This window comes from Etheostoma cragini, chromosome 23 (genome assembly GCF_013103735.1).
Source record: "Etheostoma cragini isolate CJK2018 chromosome 23, CSU_Ecrag_1.0, whole genome shotgun sequence".
NCBI classification, from domain to species: Eukaryota; Metazoa; Chordata; class Actinopteri; order Perciformes; family Percidae; genus Etheostoma; species Etheostoma cragini.
The window spans coordinates 18,581,737-18,601,601 of record NC_048429.1 but is presented as its reverse complement, the minus strand read 5'-3'; the positions used below and the strand labels follow the sequence as shown (position 1 = coordinate 18,601,601).

The 19,865-nt window shown below is 38.8% G+C and overlaps 2 protein-coding genes across 6 annotated transcripts in view; both read left to right on the top strand.

The window, feature by feature from the left end:
- The window catches only part of lemd3 (LEM domain containing 3), an 18,556-nt gene extending 1,842 nt beyond the window's left edge, over nt 1–16,714 (top strand). The window contains exons 2-13 of the mRNA XM_034863174.1: nt 3,380–3,420; nt 4,693–4,762; nt 5,390–5,463; nt 7,648–7,727; nt 7,872–8,017; nt 8,776–8,877; nt 9,386–9,488; nt 9,897–10,075; nt 12,113–12,194; nt 12,749–12,854; nt 12,939–13,017; nt 14,382–16,714. Coding sequence (XP_034719065.1) covers nt 3,380–3,420; nt 4,693–4,762; nt 5,390–5,463; nt 7,648–7,727; nt 7,872–8,017; nt 8,776–8,877; nt 9,386–9,488; nt 9,897–10,075; nt 12,113–12,194; nt 12,749–12,854; nt 12,939–13,017; nt 14,382–14,551 — 1,232 coding nt within the window. The 3' untranslated portion in view covers nt 14,552–16,714. The remainder of the gene's footprint in view (nt 1–3,379; nt 3,421–4,692; nt 4,763–5,389; nt 5,464–7,647; nt 7,728–7,871; nt 8,018–8,775; nt 8,878–9,385; nt 9,489–9,896; nt 10,076–12,112; nt 12,195–12,748; nt 12,855–12,938; nt 13,018–14,381) is intronic.
- Nucleotides 16,715–17,331: 617 nt separating this feature from the next.
- Nucleotides 17,332–19,865, top strand: part of msrb3 (methionine sulfoxide reductase B3) — a 21,551-nt gene continuing 19,017 nt past the window's right edge. For 2 of the 5 annotated variants that reach the window (XM_034863208.1, XM_034863206.1), the window contains exon 1: nt 17,332–17,538. Coding sequence is in view for 1 of the 5 variants with exons in the window: in XM_034863207.1 (XP_034719098.1) it covers nt 17,397–17,538 (142 nt within the window). In the remaining 4 variants the exon portion in view is untranslated. The remainder of the gene's footprint in view (nt 17,539–19,865) is intronic. The other 3 variants (XM_034863207.1, XM_034863210.1, XM_034863209.1) reach the window with 3 other exon arrangements.

Below are 19,865 nucleotides of genomic sequence, written 5' to 3'. Positions count from 1 at the left end.
TGCTATAGTGACCAGCCACGCTGAGGCTTTACTCAATCTGCAATGGAAAACGGAAGCATAATGGGCCGAGGCGAGCCGCGGCGGGCCGAGGCGAGCTGTTACCAGCAGTGGAAAAACGCCATTATTGGGTGGCAGTAGCTCAATCTGTAGGGGGTTAGGAACCGTAGGGTCCACGGTTGAAGTCCCTGTTCGGGGTGTGGATTGGTAGCTGGAGAGATGCCACCTTACCGCCTGGGCACTGCCAGGTGCTCTTGAGCAAGGCACTGTACCGTGCTGGTCCAGCTGGCAGCCCACTCACTCTGACATCTCTCCATTTGTGTACGAATCGGCCTTTGTGTAGTGATTACAAACAAAAAAAGAGTGTAAATTGTAATTTCCCCACTGGGGATCAATCAACAATATGAACAAAATTAAATAAAAAATCAAATGATGTCGATACCTTCAAGTATCTACATGGTTAAAATGCTAAAACAAAATAGTTGAGCAAAAATATCTTAAGGACTACTTTCAAGACTGGTATCTTTTATATAAAAATAAACTGCAGTGTTTCTTGGCACAAGAGATCAGTGTGGCATACCCGGCAGCTGGCTAGCTAGGAGACATTAACAAGCAAAGTGATTTCATTAATTTGAGTAGAAAAATACACCAGGTTTTTTAATAATTTCTGCTTTAAACTATATTTATTTAATATTTTCTAATTATTTACTAAAGGTGCTCCGATCAGCTTTTTTGGGGCCAATCTCCAATTGGTGGTTGACACTGATCTCTGATCCCCCGGTCTATTTGAAGCCTTCATTTTATCATGTCATATATTTATCATATATTAATGTTAATAATCTAAACAACAATGTACAATATGTATAGAAATTAACATGAGATAATGTATTGTGAATTGTCAACTTTTTACGTTTGACAGAAAACTTTTAACATTCTACTTCCTCTATTAGAAACACACCTTAAACAGCTTAGAGCTTAACAAATAAGCCATATTTTGAAATGAATTACAAAAAAACTCAATGTGAATTTACACAAACTTAAAGTGTACTTAAATGTAAAGTGCAGAGCATAGAACAATTACATATCTTGGATGTCAAGATAAAAAAACTTGAGATGTAAAGTATTTTAGGCTTGTCCTGCCAATCACTACAGACATTTTTCAGTAGTAGAAACAATTTTTCTCACGAGTAGTGCGTCATCTGAACTGCCGATCTGATCGGCCTTTATTGATCAGATCGGCCTATACCGATCAAACTATTTTAAGCCTTTATCGACTGATAATGATCAGTAACTGATCAATCGGAGCACCCGTAATTTATACAGTTCTTTCAACACCTTTAAACCGTATATGGTTCAAGGTTCATTATTGCAATTTAACATCACAGGGTAGCACAACAAAAAGCAGTTGTAGTCTCTTAATGCTGCACAAAACAAAAGAAGTAGTGCATTCCTGTAGTGCCTGTTCTAAATCTGCATGAGAAGGAATGTAAACGGCAGCAACAAAAAGACTGGTAAATTGTTTGGGCAGATAATGTGGCTGTCATCTTAACATTACAAAAATCCACATCAGGGAAACATTGTCCCACCCTGGAAATCCAGAGTTCTTGCAAGAGCACAATCAAAATTTGCTCAGCGGGTCACTCTGGCAATGAGTAATGATGCTCATTACCCATGCCCTTGGAGCCGAGCTGCACCAATCATACCGGAGTATCTGATATACAGTAGGTGGGCGAACTATACAGATTACAGCGCTGAAATGTCAATGTCCGGAATCTGTCAGTAAACATTGGTCGTAGTGTTCTCCAATCGCGTGCAGTGATTTTTCAAATGCATGCTTGGTGCCACCCCTCGAGTTGGGCCATTCTCATTACTCATAGCCAGGCCCCATCTTTTGGATTTGGGTCTGAATTTCAAGGCTAACATTGTCCATCAACTTTGACTAAGTTTAAGCATCATTGATGTAAAAAGTTTCCCATTAAACTTATACAGGATACAGCCTATATGTACGCAAGTATTTGGCATGGAAATGAGAATTTGCCTTTTTATCTGTCTATTATCGTATGTATTAATCCATTCCTTTTCTCAGTGATGCAGACTCTATCGCAGCACAAATTATTGAGGTGTTTCAGTGGAATTTTTTAAAAAGTCCCACTGAATCCAGGCAGACCCTGGAGAATTCTATTCAGTCAGCTATAGAGAAACTTACATAACACAACAGCAAACAGTATACCGTTTGTATACAGTAATACTTGTAGCAAATTTGTACAATAATTCAATCATGTTAAGAATACAACACCTTATGAAATGTAATGTTTTGTTTTTTGAAATACATTTTCTATTGATCAATAAATCGGCAGTGATGTTGAATCATGCATGTGAAATGCGGATTAATTGCTAAGTTTAACCATCATAGTGTAAATCACACTTTACCACCGTTGTTACATGAACAGGGTGCATCAGAGAGACGGAGCAATGTGACATCGCCCTCTGCAGCTTGTAAGGGTAAACACAGAGTCAGGGCAATGCTGATAAAGCAATCAAAATGGCGAACTTAAAGCTGCCGCCGTGTCCTTACACTACCTCTAAGTTATGCCTGTATTTGCTCCAATCACAATGTCAAAAAGACAACAGTATTCAAACTTAAATGTAGCAAGTTTGTGGTAGCTACTGGCCACCATAACTTCAAAAACGGAAAGTGTGAAAAAAAAACATCGTTGAGCACACTCTCAACGATGCACATGATATGCAATACTGAAAATGGTTTCACACTTTTCCACTGATCCACAGGTGTATGTAACGCACCAAAAATTATGCAATGTGCTAGCAAAAGCAAAAAAAAGAACACAGTTGGACAGTAAACTTGGATGTAAAACTTTTTGTTTACAAGAAAATGCCAAAGGGCGCCTTTTATTGATTAATCCTTTGGATCAACCTACATGATAAATCAACCGGCAGATGTCAAGTTTCCTTGAATATTAAGTACAAATATCATTAATGTAGATAAATACGGGTTAAAGGGAAAATGTGGAGTAATTTTCCTCTTAGCATCATGCTTTAAGTTAAAATGTTGGTGTCTCCTTACTCCATACACAGTATAATTCAGTCATGAACTCATTTTGTGACTATGGTCATTGTAGTGAGATGGCTGTGTTTCAAGTGCCTAGCTGATGTGGTACGTTTTCAAGAGTTGAGTTTCATATACAGACACTGACGGACTCAAGTGTTAATTGATGTCTGAACTACACTCACGCTGTCTTATTGTCAAAGACCACATTTTTCCTTCTACTAATCCAGCTTGTGTGGTTTTATTTAAAGTGTGGCTCTAGAGAACATGCTGATGTTTCTGTCTCCTTGAATGTATCTCTCTCTCCTTTTGTTGCAGTTAAGAACCACCCTTTTGGCAACGATTTTGACTCTTCTTATGTAAGTAGATATTTTCTTACCTGCTCTTTCAGTTCTGTGTAATGATAACAAAGTTGTTTTGCGAAGTTTTTGTTGAATATATTGAGCAAAGGAAGTGTGATGTTTGTACATTTGTTCTGAAATTAGACTGGATGTAATGGATGTGAGCAGTGAACACAGATGACGTGCTGCCTTGTTAATGAAATGGCCTGGCGGAGCTGAACTTTCTCAGACACAGCACTGAGTGCTACCTTTTGTGCTTTGACATAAGTAGAAAAACCAGTTCACCTAAACTGATACTGCATGCTATTAAGACACACTAGGTTTCAAAGTTCACTTAATCTTGGGGCCTAGATTGTACAGATGTCCCAAGCAGATCGGGCATGTTTGTAAAATAAAGAAGATCAAAATCTGATCCTGTCTTTACTCCTCTGTCTTTGTCCACCTGAGCCAGCTGGTGTTGCAGCGCTACTCTCCTATACCACAGCTGGCCTCTACTTTTCAGGACTCTTAGACATATGAACTTTTAGTGGACGCAAAGTGACAGTGTGCATTTTACATTGCAGCCCTTGTTTGTGGGTGCTGGTTACAGAGTTCTCATTGGACCAGAAATTTCAAAAATTTAAATTTTCGTCCACATTAGTCACTTAGACACCAATGCATGGGTAAAGGAAAAAAAACAAAAAAACACCTTTATTTATCCAAATTAGCACATATTTGAGACAATGCATAATTTTCACAATCAAACTAAAAAGTTCTTGTAATAAAAAGAAAATATTTTCTTAAGGTAAATAATCAACTGAGGTTGGTGGTTATGTCTTTTAGTTCAAATATTTACCCTATTCACCTGTAGTAGCTCCACTTAACCTAGACTGCAATGGGAAATTGTCGCATCACCAATTACAATATTTTTCAATACTTGCCACCACTTGGATCTCTTTTTCTATGTTATAGAGAAGACTTTTATGAATAATACACATTTTGCCAAATTTCTGTTACAATTTCTGGGAGATTCACTCCCTTTTCCCACAAAATGCTTGTACTAATGAGCAAATACTAAAATGATTTGCGTTAATTTGTATTATATATAGTTTCAGTTTAATTTTATTGAAGGTTTTTGTTTTTATTTAGCTTTAGTTTACTACAAAAAATGTCAATGCTTGTTTTGGTTTACTATGATAACCCTGGTTTGAACATATTTAAAACTATAAAAGTTCCTTCAGAAAGGTCTACAAATGAACTAATGAATAAATATAAGCAGTTCTGTTGTCCACTAAGTATGTATGTCTGCAGGCAAAGGCGGACAAGGACCTGATCCTGAAGCTGCTGCTCAATCTACATGACCACCTGGCCCACGTCGCTGGTAGCTATTAACTCTGCACTACACTCTGTGGCCACTGACTGACAGACTGTAGAGCTGTGTGAAGGAACAAGACCTTAGGCTGTGTAGCGAGTATAAGTGGCACAGTTTTACACTTAGAATTTTGAGTGAAGTGCTGAAATGTAGAAAATATGGGTTGAAAATCTATTTCCTAGTTCTTTGGAATTACAGTAACAGTGACTCTGACATTAAAAGCCATACATATATTTGCACTTTCTATACTGTACACACAGATTAAGGAAATATGATACATTGTCAAATGGGTGATACAGGTTCTCAGTCAAACAGAGCCGGTGAAAGCAGCTTTTAATGTTATGTATGAAACAGAAACTGAGTAATTGACATAAGTGATGATATCTTATTAAATTCCCAATCCAGAGTACTGTTGTACTTTATTTAAAGCACATCCTGTTGAAATTATACAACACTTGTATACATATATTAAATTTAAAAGCTTCTGTGATACAAACTTTAGGTCATACCACCCAGACCCATTATGCTTGTCATATATCGTGAGTACTGATCAGTAGATAAACAGGCTGTTCGACACATTGTGTTGAAACAAGAAGAGGTTTTAATTCAGTGGTTGGTTTGATATTCTGATTTCAGGCCAGCATGACTGTGGAGACCAGCAGCATCCAAACAGAAGTCTGTCCATTAATGAGGCCTCAGCATATTTACTGGTACGTCCACACAGTAATGTACCTTGGCATTTTCCAATTCACACATTTGTTGTACCTCCTGTCATCTTGAAGGCTAGTTATATCCACTAGAGTGCCTCTATAATATAATTGTACATATAACTTAATTTTTTTTATATTCTAATATTTAATGCTCAAATGCAGCCTGTTAAATATGTACTACACTACTCAGGCTTGTGTCATTGCCATTATAAGCATGTTACACGTTGTTACACACTCTGTCCAGTAGAGGGACTTCCAACATCACCCTGGCCTTGAAGGGGACCTACATCATGGGGCATTGCATTTCTGGCACGCCGCTCTCTGTTTACATTATATTCCACACCGAGCACACAACGACAAACACAAATCAACAGAGAACTCTGGAATGAAACATTATGTAACAAGTAGAGTGGCTCAATGACATCATGTTAGAAAGCACAACCAAAACAATTTGTCATAAACTATGACAATAAAAATGACAATAGTTTTAGCCTTGATGCTAACACCATTGATAACAAAGCCAAATTATTACAACCTGTTTCTTGCAGATTGTACCATAACTAAGAATAGAGCTGTTAGAAGGTAATAGATGAGAATGACGCTAACTATGACAGCTGTAGGATAGCTAACGTCAACTTTAGCTGTCTCCATGAAGCTCCCAGCTAAACTGCGAGGCAGTTAGAAAACCTGGACGAGCTAACTAGTGATAACATTAGCATTTAACTCTGTGGATGTTGATTTTAAAGTCACAATAAAACTATTTCCCTTCCTTCTTCCGATTTTTGGCTGCAGCCTGTCACCCCCCCCTCCCCCCGAAACTAACGTTAGTCGGTTAATGTTAGCTCACAATGCCGTGTGTTTCTCCCTCCCGTAACTTATTGTTCATCTGACGTGACATGAAAGGAGGGAGATTAGCTAATGTAAGCCAACCTATTTATAAAAAAAAAATCACAATTGAAGAGTAATTTCAGCATTCAAATAGTATTGATTTTTTTTTGCTATTTGAATTATAATTGACTTTGGGAATTTGTTCCAACAGCCCTAATATCCACAGCCAGTTTGGGCCAGTCGGATTATATAAATTAACATTCTGTTTAATCGTGGTTGTGTAAAATAATACATAATTCATGAAGAAAATATTAACATTCTCTAAATGGGAACTTAGCTGAGATGCTGTCAGACAGACAGCTTCATAACAACAGGTTTGCAATATTATCTGCAATGACATTACTGTACGCATGGAAACGTTTACAAGTAAATTGTTATAAAAAAAAAACGTATGCATTAATACAAAACATAATTTAAAAAGCATTGTAGCCTACTGTGACTCTAGAGGGGCAGTGATGCGGTCTTTAAACCAGAGAAAATGTTGAATTTAGGTGGGTATACATGTAGAGCCTATATATATTGTGTATCCGTGCATTTGTACATTCTTACTACATTTTGCCACATTGTGAGTTCAATTATAAGTAAATCTAGAAGTTGTCATGAACACTGTTCTGCTCCTGCCAGAGATTATAAAATACAGCGTATGACTAACATGGAACAGCTGATGCTGCTGTGTCACACATCATATTTAATTGACGCCACTTTAAAATAACAGCTCCATGCATGGATGTCTCGTTTTATTAGATGCCTGTTGCCTCAGCTCCTCTCCTTGCGTCTCTTCCTCAACTCAAGTCTTTTGTGGGCGGGACTAAAAACGTAAGGAGGTGAAGCTACAAGAGGAATTTGTCAACAAAACCAGAAACAGACCCTGCAGTGTACAGTAGTGATGCTGACTATCTTTCTTATGAGTAGAGATTTCACACTAAGTACATACATCATCAACGAAAGATAGACAACAGCAAGTTCACGCATGAATGTCTTAAACTGGAGTTTATGTGACTGCATCTCACCTCTGTGTCGAGTGAATCAGCGTCAGTTTGCATCTGCTTGTGGGTTTCTGTACCTTTCGTTTGGCTTCCAGGTGCGCAATAAAAGGCTGCGTTTAGCACATTTACTATGAAACAAACTGGAGTCAGTGAAAGCAGATCTAAAAAGGAAACCCAGAGTTTGGAACATTACTGAAAAGCAGTAGGAATAAAGCAGGACCCTTTGGAGTGCGAACTCATGGATGCTGATTTGTTGTTCTAGCCATCTGGTAAACTGTTCTCTCATCACTAGCATGTGTCTTTTGTTCAGGCTCAGAATGAGGAGTTTAAAGGCCTCATTCTTACTTCTCTGGAGTGGATCATCCGGACAGGCCAGGATGTCGGGATAAGGTAATACCTGGTATACATATTCCAGCTGACCACGAGCCTTGTATGTGACATCCAGACTTAGTGTTTCTCTCTCTCTCTCTCTCTCTCTCTCTCTCTCTCTCTCTCTCTCTCTCTCTCTCTCTCTCTCTGTCTGTGTGTGTGTAGGCTGACTGCTAAGGTAGCTGATGATCCAGTGACTGATGTGTCTGAGATCTCTCAGCTGGAGTCCACGCATCCCAAGATGCCCTTCATGTGTCGCTTCCGCCGAGCCTTCCTTACCGTCATCAGCAGAGTCTTCCTAATTGCAGTTGGTGAGATAAGCAACTCCACGTAAACAACACAGTGCCTGAAACATGTGGAGTGTAGATCAATTACTTTGTTCCCAAAGTGCAGTGATTGACCTGTTCCAGTTGTACTGCCACTGTCACTAATGATGTCTGAATATAACTGATGCCTCTAGACAGTTAAAAGAACACAGCCGAGGGGAGGACAGCAACAATGTCAATCAATATTGCATGTTTTCCTTTGTAAATAAGTAAGAAGAAAAAATAAAAACTGTGACCTGTGCTGGAATAAAATTAGATCACCTTTACTGAAAACACAAGGGAAATAGAGTATCGGGCATGTACATGTGTTAAGGTAAGCAGTTGAATAATAAATAAAATGATAATAAATAGTAGGTGAGTCAATGAAGCTAGCAGGATTCATCTTCCTTGGACCTCTAAAATATGTACAAGATTCTGTGGCTAAACATCCAATATTTGTCAAGATATATGAGTGTAAACCAAAGTAATTCATTAGTGCCTTTTAAAAAAAATACATATATTTCTAGGAGTCACCAAAGCCACAAATGTTTAAATCCTACATAGTGTTTCAAATATATAGGTATATCATTAACACAACTATTGATTATAGCATTCATATTCATGTTTTATCATAGGTAACAGCATAATGTGGCAACAGGAAGAGTAGAAGCATTAGTTGTTATCGGTATTTTTTTCACACAGCAGTAGAAGCATTTTGTCAGTAGCTGTGTTTGAACCTGTGAATCCTGTGTCTCTGCGTGCAGTGGTCGGCTTTGTGTGGAGCGTGGCCTCCTACATGAAGTATCGCTGGAGGAGAGAGGAGGAGGAGACCAGGCAGATGTATGACATGGTGGAGAGGATCATCGGTAATGAACAACTCACATTAATTTGATTGAAACTAAGCTGCCTGACTCAAGTAAGTGAATGTGACTCACTGTAGTTTGCTATCTTCATCTTTCATCTGTGTGTTTGGTACCAAGATGGTCCCAAATTAATTGATATTGGAGCAATTGCTTGTTTTTATTATTAACGCAGTTGGCGAGTTGAAGCACCCACCCTGTGTGTGTTTGACCAATTGGCAATGGTCATCCCTGCAAATTCCACTCCAAACTTTCCTGTTCTTTCTTAATTTAGACCCTGGTCCCTGCTATCCAAACACAATAAGTTCCTCAGAAGGTTCCCAGTTCCTGCGGTCGAAAAAGCGGCTTAATACAAAACCTTTAAACACTTACTCAATTTAGTAGAAAGTCTATATACTGTGTATCATATGTCCTGATGATTTGTTAATTGAACTGATTAACTGCTGGTTTTTGCTGAATATGAGTGTTGTAGATTATATGCTTTAATCCTGGTATCAATGGCGGTGTTGTTCAGATGTGTTGAGGAGCCACAGTGAGGCTTGCCAAGAGAACCAGGATTTGCAGCCCTACCTGCCGATCCCCCACGTCAGAGACTCGCTGGTTCAGCCTCAGGACCGGTCAGTACTAACACTTTAACAGCCTGATATTTAACTCTACACTGTACAAAACGTGTTTAATTTATGGACAGTTAAATTGTTTTAATTTATGATAATAAAAAAAGAATGCACACAAAGCATAATGCCATTTTCCTGGATTTCCATACAGAAACCTGTTAAATGAATGAAAATTGGAAACAGACAATCTTAAAAGGGCTCACTCACAGTATTTTAACTGTTTATTACACTAATGTATGCAATATGTCTGCATTCATGTTGCAAGTGTTGCAGAAATGTTACTTGGTAGGAATGTCATTTAGACCTATATGGAGAAGTGACTCGGTAGCTTATTGAAAAAGGAAACTGTCATGTAAAATTGCCAGAACCCATTGATCTATCCGGTAAAGAAGAAGTTGTGATATTTTGCAGAAAGAAAATGAAGAAAATTTGGGAGCGGGCTGAGAGGTTTCTCTCAGCCAACGAGTCCAGGATTCGAAAAGAGACTCAGAGGATTGGTGGAGCGGACTTTCTGGTCTGGAGGTGGATTCAGCCTTCTCTCAGTTGTGATAAGACCTCCTTGATCCCCTCCAAAGTCTGGCAGGGAAAAGGTAACACACTAAAAATGTTTACACAAAAAAAAAAATTCTCAAATTGTAGCAATGACTCTTCCAGAAACCTGAAAATGCAAGGCATCAAGGGTAAACCAACATTCACATCTGATAGGGAACAGCACACCATCGCTGGCAGAGAATGTCTGGTAAACAATCTATCCTACACGCAACTGCTGTTCAGTTCAGTTTTCTGTATGTAATATATTAGCAGTGTGCAAAACAATCAATTCACATTCTTGAATCATTTTAAGCTCTACCAATTCAAAATCGATTCATAAAATTCCAAAAATCGATATATTGCATTTAATTTTTTTGTTTTGTAATGGTGTGTATACTAACTAGGCTAGCACTAAGAGGCCTTAATAAGGACTCTGATTATGACTGTGTCTGCACTAGGAATGTCACGAGAACCGGTCCTTTGTTACTAAGTCTAATCCAAAATTCTGAAAACATGACTATGCTCGTTATACAAGCATGGGTTAAAGCAGGCTGAAACTATCCGGATCAGTGTTTAGGTATCTTTAATTATAAGTAAAAAAAATCAAATTGGCAGTTTAAAATCGTGATTTGTAACTTTCAGTTTGTGCTGATTGTATCGGTTTACCGCACCTGCTGTTGTAAAGCTCTTTTCTTTATGGTGCTGTATTGCCCACTGAGCGTTACTGGGAGGTCACAGAGTTGCAATAAATGTTTTGCTCAGACAGAAACTCGTTCATTTGACCAAAAGCATTAAGAGTTTGCTGTAGCATCCAAGGTAATATATTAGTATAGCATATTTCATGAAACCCAAGGAAGCTTTACACCACTACAGAGGGACAAGAGAAAAGAAAATAGTAGGCCAACACACGGAATAAAAGGAATAAAACATCCATGCTAAATGGAAGGGGGACGTAATTTACTGTCTGCTACTGATGTATAACCACATTGCGCATTATGAAGTTATTTCATTAATAATATTACATACCTGAAGGCCAATTTGGGTTTGATTTTGCATAATTTACAATCCCGTAATTGTGTCCATCTCTTAAAGCCCCACCGAGCGGTGACTCAGGTTTTCACCCGTTGTCTTTCACTTTCCCTTTTAGCTTTTAGTTGTTTTTCATTTAAGTTTCTTCTTTTCTGTGATGGTCCTCCCGCAGTATCAGTTATAACTATGTCCTATAACATTAAAATACAATCAGGCCTATACAAAGACATCTCCTGCTACCGTTTACCTGGATGGATACTCACTAACACTGTGTTAATTGCAGGACTTTTGCAAACTATCTGGTAAAGTCAGTGAAGATCACGTTGTCAGGAGCAGACGAACACACTTGGTGTTGAACAACAAAGCAATGTGCTGTAGATCAGTTTTTTTAATCTGAGCTAGACCGAACATTCAGGTTAAACAGATTGGTGATGCATTTTGTTTATATAAAGGAATTCATGTTTAAGTGATAGTTTCTTCTTTTTTTAACACCATGTGTTAACTTGTCGCAAGTAGCATGCAGCCCCCTTAGGTCCACATACCTTGTAGTTCACAAGCACTGGTTAGTATGTCATCAGTTTTAACATAGCAAAGCAAACTTCACTTGTTCATCAACACACCCTCACTACGATTCAATCAATTAAACATTTAAGAGTATTTTTAGTTATGCAACAGAAAACTCAGATTGGACAGAGTCTAGATAGCTGTCTGGATTAACCCTGCAGAAATCTGAGGACCAGGTAACCATAGTCCTCTTTAATGCACCGGAGTTTAAAATGCCAACACAAAGGAAGCCCAAGTTGACGGATACCCGGCCTAAATAAATGAAATCCGGCAGAATCTCCGTCGGCAACAGAGCAATCCCAGAATTGGAACATCGTGGCTAAGACTCCCTGCCAGTTAACCCATGTTCACTAGACTGTACTAAACTGAACTAGTGGTGTGTTCTGACATACTGTGTTATTAACAATAATAATAATAACTTGGATGTATATAGCGCCTTTCATGGTACCCGTGATCGCTTATGATGATCTTCAGGCCATTGAGTTTTTGTCTCTCCTTTTCAGCTTTCCCATTGGACCGGAGGAACTCACCTCCCAACAGCCTGACTCCATGTCTGAAGATCCGAAACATGTTTGACCCAGTCATGTGAGTACCAGGCTCAGCTGCTTGTTTATCCCTCGTCTTGTCTTCCTGCTGACCTGGAAACTTTTGTTTTTCTGAGTCAAAATTTAAAATGACAAACCTTTTTATCAAGGTTATGGTCGTCTTTTTCGACCTTTTTTTTCTACGCTTGTCAACTCTTTCTGAGCCTTTAGAAAATTTTGTGGGTTCCCCCCCAATTTTTAAAGCTTTTTTTCCTGTTACTTTTGTCACTTGTATTGACGTTTTTCCTCTTCTTTTTTACAATTAGTTTTTGAAGTTCTTTTGCCAATTGCTTTTTCTCCAAATGCTAAAAAATTGACAAAAAACACAAATTCAATGAAAGTAGTGAATTGATTATTTATTTAACTTGTGAGGAGCGTTGTTGGGAAACATCCACGTTACTTTTTTGGAAAATGTGTTTGAAAGAAACCCAAATTTCTGATACAGAAAGATTTTGGAAAGGGTTCAAATTTGACCTCAAGGGGGTTAATGCGCTGTCAGGGGTGACCAAACTGAGTTGACTTTCTGCTTTAACCTTTATGTTTTTGTGTTGTCAGGGAGGTTGGGGAGAACTGGGATCTAGCCATCCATGAGGCCATCCTGGAGAAGTGCAATGACAACGACGGTATTGTCCACATCGCCGTTGACAAGAACTCGCGAGAGGTATGCTCTATCGCATATATATAAGCACACATACATGCTGTCGACCCCAGTGATGTCACACTGTGCTCCCTGCTCTCTCCACAGGGCTGTGTCTATGTCAAGTGTCTTTCTTCAGAGCACTCAGGGAGGGCCTTCAAGGCACTTCATGGCTCCTGGTTTGATGGTATGTCACACTCTTAATAACACATACATTAGAGTGCATCAGCACTAACGAAAGAGGGAAAAGAGAGACTGTGCTGTGGAAGACAGTGTTTTCCACAGTTTCGGTGGGGCCGGGCAAGGTGCATTGTGCATTACATTTTATTACATTAAGCCCAAGCTCTACACATATTGAAGCTAACAATGCAGACACCCAGTTGGTCGTTGCTGGGTCTAATTAGCATGACAAACAGTAGCTCAAGTGAAAGAGGACTATTTAGATTTAGCTAAAAAGGTTTGACTATACACAAACCCCTATTGCTATGAGACTTAACATGCTTACAGTTCCATAGATTCACACAAAGGTCAGAAAACAAAGGCAACCAAGCTGTTTTAGGCTTAATTGAACTAACTAATGATCTCTTAATACTCTCTATGATCTTGCAAACTGTGCTTCGCGCTGGCTAGACTGAACATACCACAGAGGGGGTGGAATGTACCTGTTTCAGAAAGGTGGTTGAATCGTTTTCAATCTTAACGTAAATAATACTTAATATTGAAAAATGCATTTTTTGTGATTTAAAAACCCTGCCTCGTAGTTGCCTTAAATAGTTTTATGCTGTGTTTTGGTTACAACACCTGATGCAAGGCATCGTTGCGACTGCTTTATTGGCATAGCCCGGGCTTCCTGAACAAGCTGAAGGGCGGCAGGGTCTCATTGCTGAGTCCCGATCGATCACAATTAAAACCCGCACAGAAGTAGTCCTGTAAAGAATGAAGTAAAGCTTCTGAGAAAAGTTAAGGCTCTACCTACAGTAGATCTACAGCACTGCACATCTGACCTATTGTTATGTAAAGTGGCTACAGGAAGCAGCTCCCCTATTAAGATGGATCGACAAACCCTTCCTTAGAAGCGTACTGGGTGTGCAGTGTTCTAGTAGTAACCTCTCACCTGTGGCAATGTACCCACACCTACAAAGCTCCTTGTTATATTTTTTATTTTTTTCTTTCTAAGTTCTGAAGTCAGTCTGAGCTCCTGCTAAAAACAATCAACAACTTTCTGACATCGCTTCTGATGGGGGGATACAAAAAAACATTTTCTCAGTGTTATTAAGAGCAGGGATGCAACCGAGACATTAAGTGCAGTAAGGCAATCATTCAGGTGTTCTTTCTCACTCACCATCTCCATCCCTGAGCAGATAACTACTTTATGTAGGAGGATTTGGGGAATATTGGAACAGCAGTAGAAGGTACAGTACATCTTACCCATATGTGTTGGGATGTTGGATCTTGGATGAACGTTCCTGGAGCTGACTGTGATGTTAGCTCTATGTATTGAAGAGCACTGTTGTAATTGGTCAGTGACAGGCTTATCTTTTGGTTTGACAGGTAAGCTGGTGACGGTGAAGTATCTGCGTTTGGACCGATACCACCAGCGCTTCCCACAAGCCCAGGCCTGCAGCACACCTTTGAAGGCCTCCGTGAACACCACAAGCACCATAAACACTACACCCCACCTGCAGCATCGAGGCTCTGCCAACTCTTCAGGCTTCTCATGAGATGAGCATAGGCGTTCTTCTCTGTGCCCTCCCAGCATGACAGCACCAGTCTGCTGCTGCTCCTTCACTGCTTTATAACGGGAAAAGACTTCAGTCTGTGTCTCGGGAGAGCTTTTTTTTTTCTCAACAGAGGATCGCAAGAGAAGTTTTTAAGCGGTGCAGTGTTTGTTTTTAATGATCTTTGTATTAAAATGTCATGGATTTGAACAAGGAAGCAAAGTTCTTCTGGAATATTTAAGATGTGTGCAGAGACTTCAACCGCCATCCTCCTCTTCCACAGTCTCTACCATGATGGAGTTCATTTGGGCTGCATGTATGCCTCTATGTCAGCTTTCAATGCAACACAGTGTGGGTGTTGATTTCCCGGAAATGTACTCCGTTATTATTATTCTGGTGATTATTATTTAGTCAAGTGAGGAAGGCATGACCAGACTTGTAGAGGGTGTGCTGTAAATACATGTGAATGGTGGCACAAGCTTTATTACATCCTCTGTATTAAAAGCAAACCATAAGCTCACGTTTTTCTTGCTGCTCACATACCACAGCAGAGTACATCTGTGTCAGGATCTTCAAGAGGTTGCAACAGCACCGATACACAGAACAGTTCAGCTAGCAGAGCAGGGTAACCTCTGTGTTTGTTGTTTGCTCCAAGTATTCCATATATGGCCTTTTCGTTCCCTTTGACTTTAATTTTGTTATAGCATCCAGCAGCGCTCGTAAACTCTCAACTTTGGAGCAATGTAACAGAATCAGGGAGTGAACCTTTAACAGTCACCTGAAGCATAAAGATATAATCCAATATATTCCCAAATTATTATTATTATTTCTTATTATGTTTATTATTTACCTCTTTCATGTCAGGTAATTTTTTACTGTGGGCGCGTCCCCTCATATTTCCAAACCTGTGCTGGACAAGTGGTGTGCACTGTAATCTCTCCGTGTACATGACCAGAGGAGCACACAGAGTTCAGGATGGTTCATGTCCAGTTTACAATTTGCTCATCTTACTTTGGAGAAGCTGATGGTTAACAGTCCTGATTAACCCGGATGTTGTCACTACTGGTCTTTAAACATATCAGCCTCTTGTGATTATGCTACCACTCTTTTTGTCATAAGGAGTACTGTGAGGATGTTTTTAACACAATCCAAAATATTCCCACCCCTGTAAGAAAACTGTACTGAGTTTAGGGTTTCCTGATTGCCTGTGTTTTTAACAGCACCTGTGTATTCCAAAAATGCTAGAAATCCAGGAGTTGCCAGACATCATTTCATTTTTTATTGCAGTGAACTAAACGTTGGATTCAGTATTTGCAGTGTGAAATTGTACAAATTATGCACATTTCAAATGTTTAAAACCTGCTACAACAGTTTGCAGCTGGTAACCCTACTGTGCCTTAAATTTGTGCTTTTTTAAGACTGGCACTGCATTACTTGAGAATATCCTGGATTTAAGAAATGTTAAAACTGCTTAAAGGGGAAATAAGGCCTGCCATAGATGTAGTTTTGGTAGAGTTTGACATCTTCAGATTTGGTATTTTGAAGCAGTTTCCTTTTGATATTAAACCAAATGCTTCTCTATTTATTATTATTTTTTTTTAAATCAACTGGTGATGTACTATTTTAATGTCACTATACCTATTGCATATGTGTCATGACTTATTTTTTTCCATGGGCGATTAACCTTACATCCGCTTCCAAACAATTGTCAGGATGTGTAAAATGACAAAATAAAGTGAACACTTTCTGAAATAAGCCAGTTGATGAATCACTGTAATCTATTTTTGTACATCTCCAACAGAATGGTGCACCTGCAGCGTCAGTCTCAAACCACACTGACTGTAATGAGGAGGATTGTAACTGTTGGTGTGATGTTATGGCACTTCTCCAGCCTTGTGGTGTCACCTTAAAATGCGTCGTCATGGGAGCTTTTTTTCTATGATGTGTTTTATGTAAACACTGTACATTGATATAACTGCAATATGTACTATTACACGCAGCTTTATTTCTACTGCGTTGTATGTTTGGAGTAACCAGTATCCCTAACCTGCTAGCCAGAAAGATGTGTGTACAATACTACAGACATTTAAGAAGATCCAGACGTTTTAATGTAATTTGTCAATTGTACAAAAAGCTCAAATTAAAGGTTTATTAGGAGTTTTTAAATTGTTCTTGTTGTGCTGTTGTGTAATGTGCACACATAGGGCAAACCTTTTAGAAACAGTTTTCTGCAGTTTGTTGTGTTAGTAGCTTTGATTTATCTGTCAAGGCTGTTTTAGGTTTTTATTAAAATTTGTCACCTCTGCATTGGCTCATTTGGTCGATGAAGGACTTTTTTCAAGACATAAAAACAAATTTTGAGCATTCCAGGAAGGTTAGCTGAAGGTACCACAATATATTCCCTTTAGTGAACGTTCTGGAAGGTGCTCTAAAGGTATTACCTTCAGAGAACCTTTAGGGAACGTTCTGGAAGATCCCCTAAAGGTATTCCCTTCAGAGAACAAACTCATATCTACGTGACCTCTCCCAGAACCATGTTTGCCCTTCAACAATACATATTAAGTCAAATCTGAAAATGACAAAGTATAGGCAAATCCCTTATGATTGGTATTTATCCTAATTTACATTTAATTAAGTATTATAGCCAATGTTTGCATTTATTTGACTAATTCACAATTTACACTGGCATTGCATTATAAATTATTAGTAATTAATTAAGTAATTTTGTTTCGTTAAAAAAAGCTAACGTTAGTACGCTGCTGTTTTAGTTGTTTTATTCGTCATGAAGAAGACTGTAGTCCGATTACATCATGCTGTGACGAGGCTGGGGTCCTGTCCATAATTGGAGATGTTCAGGCACTCTGTTCTACCCGTACACAAACACAGTCTGTCGGTCAACGGGACGTGGTGTGGTAGTCTTGTGTGCAGATTAACACTGGCGACACTTCCCTTCTCTGTCACCGTTGCTTTTCTGTTGCTGCTTTTCTCAGGTAAGTTATGGCGCTGTTATTTGTATTTAGTTGACTATGTTACGGTAATGAAGGGAACGGCAGTCAAAGTTAGCATAAACCGCGACGAATGTTAGTAAGTTTAACTACTGTTGAGGAATACAGCAGATCAAAACATGAAAGAGGAATTTGAAATGGCAGCATGCATTTCCTAAAGGATTGCATCCAAGAAAATGGAGATAGAATACACACAGTGCAACGCAATGTAGGAACGTTACTGTAACTTAGTGCAAATTGGCATTTCACAAGCTAACGTTACATAAACTGATTAGACCAGCGCCAGAATGGAGCTCCCTGTTAGAATAGAAATTCACCACAATTCCTTTTTCAATATGGCGCACTAGTGGTTTAGGTTAAATAATTAAAGGCAGCTGCGTGCCTGGCCAGCTAACAATTTTTGGTTCCAAGAACGTTCTGGGGACGTTCCCTGGAGGTTAGGTTTGGTTAGGTTTTGGTTGCAATGGAAAGTTGTTTTAGCGTTCTGGGAGCGTTAGTTTTTGGTTACGTCGAACGTTCTCAGAACGTTACCCTAACGTCCCCCTAACGTTGCAACCTGACTCGTTCCCCTAAGGTTCTTTTTACATTCCCCTAACCTCTTAAAAGACCATGTTACCAATTTTATTATTACTATAAACTGTCTGTGCATTAGCAGGAAGGAATTAATGAACTTGATGAGATTTAAAACAAAAAAAAATATTATAATAAAGAATCAGAATCAGTTTTATTTGCAATAGACCAAGGTTATACTCGTTAACGAAAATGAACAAAATCACGAAAACTATGGGGAAAACATTGTCGTTAGCTGAAATAAAAATAAAAACGAGGCATTACAAAGAAACTGTAACTAAACTAAAACTGTACTATCTGTTTGCAAAACTAACTAAAATAAAGTAAAAGTATTGAGTAAATGTCCTTAGTGTTCGTTGTTGTTAGTGTCTTTCATAGAACAAATAACATTATATGTTTCCAAACATAAAACATTCCGTAGACATATCATGTCATATTGAACACTACATTGCCCGTGCCCCTCGCCTGGCAGTACCAAAAGTCAGAAGAGTCTGCGCTGTCTTGTGTAGACTGTTTACGCATCTGTGCTCATGATATAGGCCTATGTATATTTTATTGTTGAATACTTTGTGAATACATATTTCTAAAGTTTGATGTTTTGGTTGAGTTATTATTACACAATACTTTTTCTGACCTTTTTGAATCCCAAACAAAACCCATATTACAAAAAAGACTAAAAAAGTAAAAACTAAACTAAAACAAAGCATTTTCAAAAGATAAAAAAATAGCAAACACGCTTTAAAAACTACTTATATTTGTTACCTTGATATAAACACATATTAGTGCAAATGTAGTGTGGATTGTTACATTGGCATGATAAAGTATGTAATGTAGGTGAATGGCCAAATCAGCAGTTCAGGAGCGTGATGGCAGTAGGAAAAAAGCTGTTCTTGTGCCTGGGTAAAGAGAGGAGCCTGGTCGGGCTAGAACTCTCCCCTCCCTGGTCAGACTGTACTGAACTGCCCCGCCTGCCTTTGATTATTTTATTGATTATATGGTAAATTAATGACTATGACGAGAAGCAGGTGGGCTGGGCTAGGTGGATGCTGCTACTCCTAACTCCCTAACTATAAGCTTTATCAAAGAGGAGGGTTTGTTAACTTTACTCGTAAATGTGGTGACAATGTCTGCCTCCCTAACCAAGATTGGAAGCTGATTCCACAACAGAGGAGCCTGATAGCTGAAGGCTCAGGCTCCCATTCTACTTTTAGAAACTCTAGGAACCACAGGTTACTCTGCATTTTGGGAGTGTAGTGCTCTAGTGGGGCAATAAGGCACTAAGAGCTCTTTGAGATAATATGATGCTTGACCATTTAGAGCAGTTGTTTTGGGGGTGTTTAAGGCCCAGCACAATAACTTCAGTTTTGTCTGAGTTCAACATCAGAAAATTGTAGGTCATCCATGATTTTATATCTTTTAATTAATGTATGCTTGAAGTTTAGCTAACTAACTGGTTTTGTCTGGCTTGATAGTTATAATTGGGTGTCATCCGTATAACTATGAAAGTTAACGGACTGTTTCCTAATAATATTGCCTAGAGGAAGCATATATATATATATATATATATACACACACACACTACCGGTCAAAAGTTTGGGGTCACTTACACATTTCCATTTCACTCGATTATAGACAGGATACCAGCTGATCTGGGTGGGTGGCTTATCTTTAATGCAATATCTACATTTCCCATAATCAGCAACCATTCATCCAATGTTCCAAATGCTCATTTTGTTTACTAA